General features: G+C 52.8%; 1 protein-coding gene across 4 annotated transcripts in view; it reads right to left on the bottom strand.

Moving 5' to 3' along the window:
* Nucleotides 1–5841: 5841 nt before the first annotated feature.
* CD276 (CD276 molecule) overlaps nt 5842–12587 on the bottom strand; it is an 82430-nt gene continuing 75684 nt past the window's right edge. For all 4 annotated transcript variants that reach the window (XM_027971575.2, XM_027971576.3, XM_060418550.1 and 1 more), the window contains exons 7-10: nt 11313–11447; nt 10572–10613; nt 9167–9202; nt 5842–7250 (exon numbers count right to left, since the gene is read on the bottom strand). In XM_027971575.2, the coding sequence (XP_027827376.1) occupies nt 7228–7250; nt 9167–9202; nt 10572–10613; nt 11313–11447 (236 nt within the window). In that variant the 3' untranslated portion in view covers nt 5842–7227. The remainder of the gene's footprint in view (nt 7251–9166; nt 9203–10571; nt 10614–11312; nt 11448–12587) is intronic.

Raw genomic sequence — 12587 nt, 5'->3', positions numbered from 1 at the left:
CTTCTCCACGGGATCTTCCTGATCCAGGAATTGAACCCAAGTCTCCTGCATTGGCAGGCAGATTCTTTTACTGCCGAACCACCAGGGAAGCCCACATTCTTTTGCAGGGCTGACCCCTATCCTCCCGGCTGCATTAGGTGGGTGGACACTCAGAAGGGCAGTCTGGATGGAGAGACCAAGGAAACCAGCATCCTGGCCATGCTTCCTGTGTCACAAGCCCTTGATGTGGTCAACCATGGAGGCTAAGCTCCCTCTGCAACTTGGCCAGCTTCAGGTTCTCAGAACGTTTGCTGATGTGCCCGCCAGTGAGCATATAGACTTCAAGCCGTTATGAAAGCTATAGAAATAAGGAGTAGCGTGTTCACTCATTAGCAACAAGTTATCGTAGCAAATAAGGCGAAATGTCAGTTTAGTGGCCAGCAGAGATACATGCTGGTCCCTCCCCCAGTGCCCTGAGAGTGAGGGTCACATTCTGCAGGCACTGTTTCAGAGAGGATATTGAAACACAAGGGGGCTTCCCAGGTTGCGCAGCGGTAGAGAAGTCACCTGCCAATGCAGGAGCCTTAGGATACATGAGTTCGATCCCTGGGTTGGAAAGATCCCCGGAAGTAGGAAATGGCAACCCACTCTAGTACTCTTGCCTGGAGAATCCCATGGACAGAGGAGCCTGGCAGGTTACAGTCCATGGGGTTGCAAAGAGTTTGGACATAACTGAAAGACTGAGCATGCACACTGAAACACAAGAGGCAGGAAGGGAAGGAGACAGGGTGCAGACTAGCACCCCAGAAGCCTGACAGCCTGAATTATGGGACCAGACAGGTAGACTCCAGATAGCTAAGCTTTAAGACCGAGGGCGGGCTAGAGGCCAGGGACCACTCAGGAGGGTGGTGGAAGGCAGTGGTAGAGGAAAGATGCTATCCTCTGGCTACTTCGGCTGCAGCAAGTCTGCAGAGCAGATAGGCCACAGAATATCCTGGGGCAGAAGCAAGTTTGAGGCAGGGAGGAAAGGAAGCAGGAAGAGCGTGAAGGCTGATTTCTTGAGCCTGGCACACACGCACAGCCTGCTGGGCTGCAGTGAGCAGGACAGATGGTCCTTCCCTTCGTGGTACTGGAGGGAGGGAGGGAACCAGAACCAGCCGCATGACTGTGCACATCTGGAGGCCTGGGGGCAACAACGGAAAGAGAGGGAGAAGGGGAGGCAGTTGGAGGAAAAGGAGGGAGCCCCCTGTCTCCTGTCCTCAGGCTGAAGGGGGCTGCACGGTCATCCCTGGAGCCCCCTCTTTTCTCACTTCCCCAGAGCCTGGGTACCAAGAGTGGGAGCTTAGGGTTCCTGCTCTCCTCTGGGCCCCACAACAGAAGGAACAGGCCCTCTTCTTCTCCACACTAAACAACATCCCTCCCTTAACCTTCCTTGCACCTGTATTTTCTGTTCTTCGTTTAGTGAGAAAACAAACACTCTTTGGTCTGATTCAGTCTCACTGAGAACAGCTGGCTTGTCTCTTGCCCCTGGTCCCAGAAGCCTCTGCTCTGGGCTGTCTCCCTGAATCCTGTTTTGCATTAACTTGTAAGGTAGGCTCAAGCCCCTGGGGTACACACATCAGCTATTTAGCAGTGATCCATCTAGCTGCATCAAAACTTCTAGGGATGGGGCCCAGGGAACTGCTATTATTAAAACTTCCTTAAGTGACTCTAAGGTGCAGCCAGGGTTAAGAACCAGTGGACTGCTGTGATGTGGAGCAGGAGCATGGTGCCCAGGATTATCTATTAGGGGCTGAAACATTTTGATCCATGGGCCTCCATCCAGAAGGGACAATGAGGAAACAGGTCCAGAGGAGGGCAGTGGGGGTGAGGAAATCATATCAGCTGAGGGAGCTTGAGGGGAGGGGGCGATTTTACTGCTCAGGTGCTGCGGAAAGGCTGGGGACAAAGGTCACAGACCCTCTGCTTCTGAGGGCTGGGATGTGTGTGCCCCGTGAGGCCAGCGTTCCCTGTGCTCTAACAGGCACCACCTCATTAGTGCTGAGATAGTGTCACCGTAATTACCTGAAACTGGTAGAGCCAAATGGCAGGTCACAAACACCCTCAGAAACAAGTGCAGAAAATTGAATGTGCCCTGAGACACCTGCATATAAGTGAGATGCTGATGAATGTGGCCCCATCCATTGTGGTCAGGTGTGCATGCAGGATGCACCTTTCAGCCCAAGGCCCACCCATCCATCAAGAGGCAGACACGCTCACCTCTAAGACTGGGATCCTAGAACCACGAAGACCTCTAGCTCCTGGGGAATTGAGGCGGGGCCCCCGCAAGTTAGGTGTTGAAGGGTAAGGCAGTGCAGGGTAGGTGGGGGAGGAAAAGAGGTCCGCAGGCCTCATCTGCTGCTGGGTCAAGCTCCACTGTGAGTCTGGGTGCCTGGCTGGGGTGGCAATTCCTGGCACCCTTGCTGCCCTGTCTAGAATTGTTTTGCCAGTGGCCCTAAGTGCTCTTCACTAGCACGTTCTTCCTGCCACGAGGACTAGCTGTAAAGGCAGCCCAAACAAGTGGCAACTCTACCAACACGTAATATCTACAGGCCTATGGGCCAGTGATTAGTATGAGGTTCCATATTGTAGCAACTGGAACACAAGGCTGCAGTATTTGTCTCCAAACTGTAGAACCTGCCAAAGTCTATTCTAGAACAGCAGTGCTAGGAGATACTATGTAGCCATTTAGAAAGAAGGAAGGAGGTCCCTGCAAAAAGCTAGACACAAAATAGTATATAAGGTAGGATCCATTTATATTAAGCTCAAGAACAAGCAAAACGAATCGATGGTGAAAACAGCCAGAGCAGTCTCTCTGGGTGGGGCCATTGACTAGGCAGGGTCAGGAGGGAACTTTCTGGATCCTGAAAATGCTCTATATCTTGATCTGGGTGATATTTACATGGTGATGTAAACACTTCTTTAAAAATTCACAAAGCCATACACTGAGGACTAGCATCTTTTTTACACACTAGGTGTATAACATAAAAAGTAAAGAGAACTGACCTGAGAAAATGGTAAATAAAACAGGAAAAAAAAGGTGTAGAACAGAACTTGTGATTTCATTTTTATAAATGAGTAAGCCTGGGGAAAATTCTGGAAAGATAGCAAACTGTTCGTAGTACTTTGCCCTGAGTGAGGGGATTGGAGATGAAGACAACCAGTTTCTACATTTCTGTATTATTTGCACTTGTGGTGTTTGAATCCTCTGTCCCTCATACCTCCTCCACGTTCCGGCCGCTCACTTCATGGTGGCTTCACTCTGGGTCATCTGAGTGTCCTGCACTTGGAGGCCTGGGTTCGGGCCTATTCAGGGCTATCTTTGGCTTCATGTCTCAGCTTAAGACTTGCATTAAGATCTCTGGCTATTGCCCCGCTCAGAATGTGCAGGATCTGGGACTTCCCTAACAGTCCAGTAATTAAGACTCTGTGCTTCTGTTGCAGAGGGTGCAGGTCCAAGTTCTGGTCAGGGAACTAAGATCCCACATGCCGTGTGGCCAAAAAAAATTTTTTACTACTACTAATAAAAAATAATCTGCCAGGGTCTCTGCTCATTGGGAAGATTCCCTGGAGAAGGAAATGGCAACCCACTCCAGTATTTCTGCCTGGGAAATTTCCTGGACAAAGGAGCAGCCTGGTGGGTAAGTCCATGCAGTGGCGAAGAGTCAGACACGACCTCGTGACTCAACAACTGTTCTTGGCCCACACGTACCAGCATCCCACTAGGTAACCACCTCCTGGGATGAGCCAGGTCAAGTGCCTCTGCCTGAACAGACACCATGGAAGGCACTGTCCATGCTTCTGAGAGAGCGCTCTAAAGAGGAAGAGAGCAGGGAGAGAAAGGCAGGGTGACTTGGGCCCGCCAGCCATTCTGTTTGAACCCTGACACCCAGGCTCCTCCTCCTGAACGGTCAGAGCTACTAATGGGTCTTCACAGCCTTGGTTACAAATGGTCCTGGAGGTGAATTCCGGTCACACCTCAAGCCAGGAAAATGAACCCTGCTCTGTCCCCTCTTTAATATGGATGTGACACCTGCAGGCTACAGCTTGTCGCACTGTGAGAATTATTTCTCCATTAAAATGCAGGAGTTGGAGTTTTGCCCAGGAAGAGCAGCTAAAAATACTGCTCTCTGGGGGCACCAGCTACTGGGGGGGAGTGGGCAGTGAATGGCCACCTTCCTCATCCTGCAGCCCCTAGGGAAGTCCCACACCTGCTGGGTCCCTCCCTCAAGCATCTGATACAGGGTCGTGTTTGGGCCATCTCCCAGCCCTCTCCGAAAGAAAAAGCACCCACTTGCCCTGGGTCACTGTGCTCCATCTACAAAGTCGCCAAGGGAGCCAGTGTGTGCAACCCGACTGCAGGGAGGGGAAGATAAGCCATCACATGTGCCCAGCACTTTATAGTTTGTAGTGTCTTCTTCCTACATTGTCCAGCCCTCACAACAATCCTACGAAACATGAACTACTATCGTCCCTACTGTACTGGTGTGGTTGACGCCTGGTGAGGTGAGGTCACATGCAAGGGTGCAGGGGGAGACAAGGGGCAAAAGACAGAGCCTTGGCCAAAGGTTTTTGAATCTAAAACCTACCCACAGCACCAGTGAAGGGGCCTTCTAGTAAGGCGACTGGACTCACTCCTAGGGCCATTGACTTTAGAAGAAGCACCCTTTGGAAAGAATTCCACATACCTTTCCAAAGGGCACTCATCACGCCTTCTTTTTAAAAATATTTTGCTGTTTTTAAAATTTTTATTTGGCCACGCGGCATGTGGGATTTTAGTTCCTTGACCAGGGTTTGAACCCATGACCCCTACATTCAAAGCACAGCATCTTAACCACTGGACCACCAGGGAAGTCCCTTCACCCCTTCTTAACAGATAAGGAAATGAAGGTTCAGAGGGATGAAGGACTTAGTCACAAGTCAGTAGCAGAGCCAGGAACAAAAGTCAAAAAGGAAGACAAGAAAAAAAATTAAAAAACAAGCGTCCTGAGCCCCAACCCAAGCTCTTCCTGCTGCCCTCAGGCCTGCAGAGTTTGGGGACTGACTGGCGGGCCAGTTCTGAGACCCTGGCCCCCAAGGGTAAAGGAGCCCAATGCACTCTGCAGGCTCCCACATCCTTGAACCTGGTTCTCTGGAAATAGTTTGCTTGCCATGTTCACCTCCTCTTCTTAGTCTTCGAAACTGGAAGCTGGTGAAAAATCTCAGGCCTGTTTTTCATATAAGAAAACGAAGGCCCTGGGACTTCCCTGGTGGTCTAATGGTTAAGATTCCAAATGCAGGGGGCAAAGGTTCAATCCCTAATTGAGAAATTAAGATCCTGTATGCTGCACAGTGTGGCCAAAAAAATAAAAAAATCTAAAGCCCAGAGAAGTTAAATGCCCAGCTCAGGATCACAGGGCAGTGCTGAATGAGGTCTTAGACCTGGACCTCTGACTCAGGCCCGATGCCCATTCCACTGTGTCAGCCAAAAAGAGCATGTAGAGTTCCTTTTCTGTGTTAGCTTCTTCCTGGGTCTCAGTTTCCCCATCCATGAAATGGGGACATTAGGCCTTAAACAAGCCTAGAGTCTGAATCTTCTGAGATAAAGATATTAGGTGACACTTCTAGGAGTGGGTGGAGCCCCATACAGTGACCAAAGGGCCTGGCTTTCTGGACAGCCAGCATCCTTACCAAGTGGGTAACTGAAGTTAGAAAAGGGGCCATGGAAACCCAGGGACTTAAGGACGGTGAGAGTAAGGAGATCCAGGCACCCCGGGCCTCAAATATCCAGAAGGGAATTCTTCCAGTCGAGCCCTGCTGCCACACAATTTACAGAGAAAAAACTTTCTACAAAGGCATTTATTTTTCCCAAAATGCACCCCCGGGTAACAAAATTTCTCAGAGTCCCACATTTAAATTAGAAACCCCCACATCTTTCATTCCTGGTGAAGGGAGGGATGTCAACAGGAGGACATCAGGTCCTCAGAAGTTTACTCCACTGGAGACTGGGGACTGGCTGGAGACATGCCAGAAATTGTCTGCCCAGCTCCGAATAGCACCATGGTGGGGGAGAGGCTGTCCCTGCCCTCAGGCTTCCCCTGCGCTGCAGCTCTCAGCTCCCCGGGGTCTGTCGGGTCCAGGCTGCCTGCTGTGCATGCCTGGAAAGACACTTTGGAAACCATCAGATGCTCCACTTGTGGCTAGAGGCTCTGTCTCTCTTTCCAGGTTTCTGGGCAAGGATTCGGGGTGGAATGGGAGTGAGGTATCCTGGGAGCTGTGGTCCAGAAGAGGGGTTCAGCAGGAAGCAAGGCAGGAGCCCCTCACGAGTCCCTCTTGCCTCACGGTTTCTCGGCTGAAGGGCGCGCTCCTTAGGGAGGGGCTTGTCTTCTCGCGCAGGGTCCCCAGTACCTAACACAGTGCTGACGCCCAGAGATGCTCAGTGAACGTTACTTGGATCAACGAAAGGAAAAGCAGAGGGACAGCAGCAGATCACAAGGGGGCCCACGCAGCCGCCCAGAGACCTGGTGTGACCAGCACGTACTTCCCACGGGGAGGGCGGGTGGAGCGCGGGGCTCACAGGGCACAGCCCAGGGCGCCCGGAAGCGGCAGGGCCGGGGGAGGTCCTCACGTGTTCCAGCACGTGCACCTGCTTGCCTGCATGCCTGGGGGAGGGGCCCTGTATCCACTTAGTGGAGGAGGGAAGAGGCTGACGCTGGGGCCAGAGCCCGAGGCGACGCCTCCAGTCTGGAGGACATACCGAGGCTGCAATGGCCTCGGCTGAGGAGACAGAGTTACGGACAGATGGGGGAGGAGGCTGAGAAGTGATAGCTCGTGTATCTGGACCACCGGAGACAAGGCGAGGGGAGACTGTGTACCACATCTTTGGGGGGAAATGGCAGCCAGATGGTCCGTGTAGCATATCCGTTGGGGAAATACGGCGGCAGGGAGGTCTGTGCATTGCGTCCGTAAGGAATAAAGCAGCGAGGTGATTTAGGTGTCGTGTCACTGGAGAAATAAGGCAGCAGAATGACTTGGGAATTGTGTCCCTCAGAGAAGTAAGGCTGCAGGGTGGTCTGTGTATCGTGTCCTTTGCAGAATGAGTAGATCCGCCAGAGTGGACGCCATCTGTTGGAGGCAGGGAAGCCCCCAGCCCAGAGCTCACACTGAGGCTCCAGTGCAGCCAGAGGTGGGAGCCCCACGGCAGGGGCAGCAGCCCCCTGAGCCTCGTGGTCAGACTATTTCTGGTCCATCATCTGCATTTCATGACGGGAAGGAAGAAAGAGGGGGGAGCATTAAACGCAGGAGTGTGCCAGACCCCCAGGGATGTGGGCACACACTCGGGGGGTGGGGGCACACACTCAGGGGGGTGGGGGGAGTATGTGTGAGGGGGCCGGCAGTCTGACTGGCAACCCCCACACGAAGCACTCACTGCCCTCAAGGCTCAGACAAACACATACAGCAGCTGGGCATCAGACTGACTATGAGGGTGCCTGGAGGAGACTGCCCAGTCTCTCAATGACCCTGGGTCCAGCCACCTTGCACCCTTCCCTTCCCTTGGTCTGGCACACTCTTCCTTTCCCCATGCTGCCCCCCACCCTGTCTGTCCCATTTCATCTTCTCCACTCCATACATTCACACCCATGGCCTTGCTCTCCGCTGTGATCTGAATGGAGAGTTTATTTCCTGACAGGGACAACAAGGCAACCGGAAAGTTACTTAAGGCTCCATAACCTTTGGCCAAAAATTAAGGTCCCCAAACTTTTGACCTTCTAAGTGGAAGCCACTCATATTTAGTGATAAGTCTGCATCGAGAAATAGCTTGTTCAAAATACACAGACACACAGAGAGATATACATATGTTTACAAACAAATACACACAGAGAGGTGTAGCACCTGGTCACTTTTAATAAAGAAGAATCTCAAACTAAACTAACCTCCAACCAACTACTTCCTAATGTAACTGCTGATGTTATGGTAATCTGACCAATAACCATCACTAACAATTATTAACCACTGACTAGGTACCAGGAGCGTACCTGTCCAGCTGAAAACCCCATTTCCTAGCCTCACTTGAGTTGCAGTCATGTGACTAGGTTCTGACAAATGGATATAAACAGGAGTGACAGGAGCTATTTCTAGTCAAGCCCTAAAAAAAATGTCCCCTCCCTCTCCTCTTTCCCTCTTGTTCTGGAGGGGGTGTGGCGGCTGAAGCAGCCACCTGGACCCGGCAATGGAAGCTGTGAGTAGAAGAAGGCAGAAGCCAGGTAGGAGGAAGCTGGTTCCAGGGTACCAGTGGCCGTAAGACAATCTCGACTCCTGTCCGGGTTACGCCTCTATCATATTTGCATCCTGTTACCTATCACTTCATGGGAAATAGATGGGGAAACATTGGAAACAGTGTCAGACTTTATTTTTGGGGGCTCTAAAATCACTACAGATGGTGATTGCAGCCATGAAATTAAAAGATGCTTACTCCTTGGAAGAAAAGTTAGCATATTCAAAAGCAGAGACATTACTTTGCCGACTAAGGTCCGTCTAGTCAAGGCTATGGTTTTCCCTGTGGTCATGTATGGATGTGAGAGTTGGACTGTGAAGAAGGCTGAGCGCCGAAGAAATGATGCTTTTGAACTGTGGTGCTGGAAAAGACTCTTGAGAGTCCCTTGGACTGCAAGGAGATCCAACCAGTCCATTCTAAAGGAGATCAGCCCTGGGATTTCTTTGGAAGGAATGATGCTAAAGCTGAAACTTCAGTACTTTGGCCACCTCATGGGAAGAGTTGACTCATTGGAAAAGACCCTGATGCTGGGAGGGATTGGGGGCAGGAGGAGAAGGGGATGACAGAGGATGAGATGGCTGGATGGCATCACTGACTCAATGGACGTGAGTCTGAGTGAACTCCAGGAGTTGGTGATGGACAGGGAGGCCTGGCATGGTGCGATTCATGGGGTCGCAAAGAGTTGGACACGACTGAGCAACTGAACTGAACTGAAGAGCAATGGGGACCTTGATTTCTCCGCCTGCTGCCATTTCAACAGGGAGGAGTCGAGGCTGTTCTCCTGGGGGAGGGAGCCTCGGGGCAGCAGCAACCCCATCACCAATGACCAGCCCCTAGCCTCCTACATACAAGGGCACACACATACACAGATGCACAAACACCACATGTATTTACCTTCTTTGTTTTCAGAGTGTTTCAGGGGCCTCAGGGCTGCAAAAGAGGAAGGAGTGCACAGTGAAGGGGGACTGTGGAAGGTGGTGCTAAGGAAGAAATAAAGTCTAGAAGAAGGACTGGGAGGAGGATGCAGGAGGGAGAAGTTGCGAGGGTGAGGGAAACATCACAGCGCTGGAAAAGGGTCTCAGCTGCTCCCCCAAGTTCCCGTTCTGCCCTGTGACTTGTCACTCCTCCCCCAGGCCTGAGCTTTTTGTACCTCTATAATGGGAACAACTTCCCAGCCCTCCTGTGAGTGAGGGATGTGAGAGTACCCTGAGCCTGCTCTACAAATAGGGTTAAGAGAGGCACTAACGGAGGCTGCAGGTGTCGCCAGCTAGGCCCAGGATCTTGCAGAACTGAGACTAAGCATGTCTCTAAGCACCCCTTTTCTCCCCACTCCCTCCCTTCTGCCAACTGCACCTGCCTCTGAACAAGAAAAATGAGGCCTGATCCCAGGCTGTGTCTACACCTGCCACACCCGGACACCAAAGGCAGAGAATGAATTGGCACAGTTTACAACAGTCCCCAGAGGTCAATCTTCTGCCCCTCCTTCTTCAGGGGTTGAGAGGTAACCCGTGTCAACTGGCACCATCACAGAGGGCTCAGTAAGAACCTGCTCCCCCAACACATGGGCCCTGGGGAGGGAAGGCAGTGAGGCCTCCAGTGGCCGCGGGGCACCAGGGCCTCGGCGCCTCCTCTCCAGGCTCCAGGCTTGTGTCCCCACAGTGCCAGGCCCTTCGCAAAGTCACTCAAGAGAGGTTCAAAATGGCCCTCTGGTGCCATCAGGGAAGGCCAGGAGGCCAGTTTTTACAGATGGGGAAACTGAAGCCCAGAGGAACAAAACGCTGACCAAAGTCCTTCAGCCTCTTAGCAGAGTGGAACTGTGTCAGGCTGAGAACACAGTGCTAGTAACAGGACTGAAAACCACGGAGCCCTTGCAGGCCCCCGGCACAAAACAGGCCCTTAATATACATGATCTCATTTAATTTAACTCACACCACCCATGGAAGGAGCAGCTAGGGGGAAACTGAGGCCCAGAGAGGCGAAGTGACTTGCTCAAGGCCACTCAGCTTATATGAGCTGGGGCCGGAATCCAGCCTGCCCTGCTTGCCGAGCCAGGTCCTTCAGGGCGGAGCGGCCCTCGTAGGGGGTAAAGGTCGGCAGGAGAAATAAAGCAGCAGCTGGGAGACCTGCCTCCAGGTCTACTGCTGAGCAAAGACCAGACTCAACTAGGCTGGGAGGCTCAGTCACAGGACACATTTCATTCAAACCTTCAAGTAAATGGGGCCCCTCCAGAGCCTTGGGTCCCCGCCCCTGTCCCTGCATCCGTCCTCAGCCAACAGTGTCCCTCTGGGTTCAGACTTACCCGTCTTGGATCCTTCTCCATCCCCATCGTGGTCCTCGGCTCCTAGGAACAGAAACTTCCTCAGCCCTACCCACCTTCATCACTGACCTTCTGCTCCTGGGAGTGCAGGAGGCAGGTGGATGGAGCTGAGCAGGCCTGGCCTGTGGCAGGATGAGAGGGAGCCCAGGCAGGAGGCCACCACTCACCTGGCCAAGGACTATCCACTCACTCACCCACCCACCACTCACCAGAGTCGACTTCCCTACCGGAGTCAAACCACCTACCTATCAATGTCAACCTACCACCTGCCAATCACCAAGTCACCCACACTGACCCCAGCAAACAGCAGCTGCTTCAGACACTGTCCACTCTAAGGGTGACGCATCCTCTCATGGTGACACGCAAACCCACAAAGCAGTCACGCCCGCGGGGCTCGGTTTCCACCTGCTCTCACTCACAGACACACTCATGTGACTTACGCTCTCACAGTCACACACAGACACACTCATCCCTTTGTTACACATCCACCACTCGCTCCTAGTCACAACTCACATCCACCCTGCATTTCTGCACACTCACGGGCAGGCTCTCACTTGTTTAAGCACACGAGGTCTGTTCAGCCTCCAGATCACACACATACACACACGATGTAGCTGCATTTGCACACACATTCATTCTGTCACTGGAAAGTGACACTCCTGTTGATGTCATGGGCACACCCAACATCCCCGGAGACACGTGCACACCCCCTCTCTCACTTACCTGCGTTCTCCTCCTCACAGCTCTGTTTGATCTTCCTCCAGCACACGAAGGCCAGGGCCACCAGCAGTGCGACAAGGCAGATGGAGAGCCCCACGGTCACCCACAGGGCCTCGGGGGGGAACGTCATGGGCTGTCCTGGGAGGGGAGGTGGGGAGAACGGGGGGAGACTGTCATGCCTGACCCCCAGTGGCCCTGAGGACAACCCCCCTGACACCAGACTGTGAACAGGGGGCTCCTACCCTCATGGGGCCCCCACACCATGAACTGAGCTTACATAAGATCCGTGCCCCTTCCCTCCACATCCACAAACCCTCCAAAGCCTGACACAGCTGGGATTGCCATGGGCAGGCCTCAACCTGGGAGGGCTGAAGAATCTGTAGCCCACGATGCTCAGGAACCTTCTATGGCTCCCTACCGACATGAAAATAGTGCTTCAGGCCTCTTTGCAATTCCATTTTCTGTAGAGATGACTGACTGCTCCCAGCCCCTGCACCATTGCTGTCGGTTTCCTCTACTGGAAAAGTGCTCCCTCACTCTCCACCTGGCGTATGATTCCTCCTCAGGAAGCCCCCTTTCTCCCCCAGCCCCACCTGGTGATAGCCTCCATCTTACAGACCAGGAGTTGGCAAACCACAGTCCATGGGCCAAATCTGGCCTGTGGCCTGTTTTTGTACAACCCAAGAGCTAATAATAGTTTTACATTTGTAAAGGGTTACCAGAAAAAGGAAAGACAGCAGCAGCAGCAACAGAGATGGTATGTGGCCCACAAAACCTAAAATACATATACATCCAGCCTTTGACAGAAAATGTGTGCAGATTCCCGCAGAAAGATGAGGGTGGACACAGAGGGCACCTGAGTACAGGTTTACCCCTGAGAAGGAGACTTGCCAGGGGAATAGTGCTGTGAAACGCTGAGGGCCCTCCTGTTGGCTGTCTCAGGGCAGAGGGAAGGAGCTGAGCTGCCCTCGGCTGGGTAAGGACCCGCAGCTGTGCCGAGTGCACTATCCTCCAGCCCAGCCCCAGGATCCACAGCAAATCTAACAAAAGCTCCTGCGGAAGATGCCATCAGAGCAGAGAGCAGTGCCTTCAACCCTCGGGCAGTGGAGGCCTTAACATGGATATGGGGATTTGCGGCCAGGGTCACTTCCAACAGGCATAGCCGGTTACACTGCTGCTCTGGATATGAGCAGCAAAGGGACCCATCACCCTGGGGAACAGGAGCAGAAGAGAAAGACAGCAGCTGACACAAGAGGACAGGCCAGCCAGTCCATGAAG

The sequence above is a fragment of the Ovis aries genome, chromosome 7 (genome assembly GCF_016772045.2).
Source record: "Ovis aries strain OAR_USU_Benz2616 breed Rambouillet chromosome 7, ARS-UI_Ramb_v3.0, whole genome shotgun sequence".
NCBI classification, from domain to species: Eukaryota; Metazoa; Chordata; class Mammalia; order Artiodactyla; family Bovidae; genus Ovis; species Ovis aries.
The sequence above is the reverse complement of the archived record's forward strand: the minus strand, read 5'-3'. Positions and strand labels throughout refer to the sequence as shown.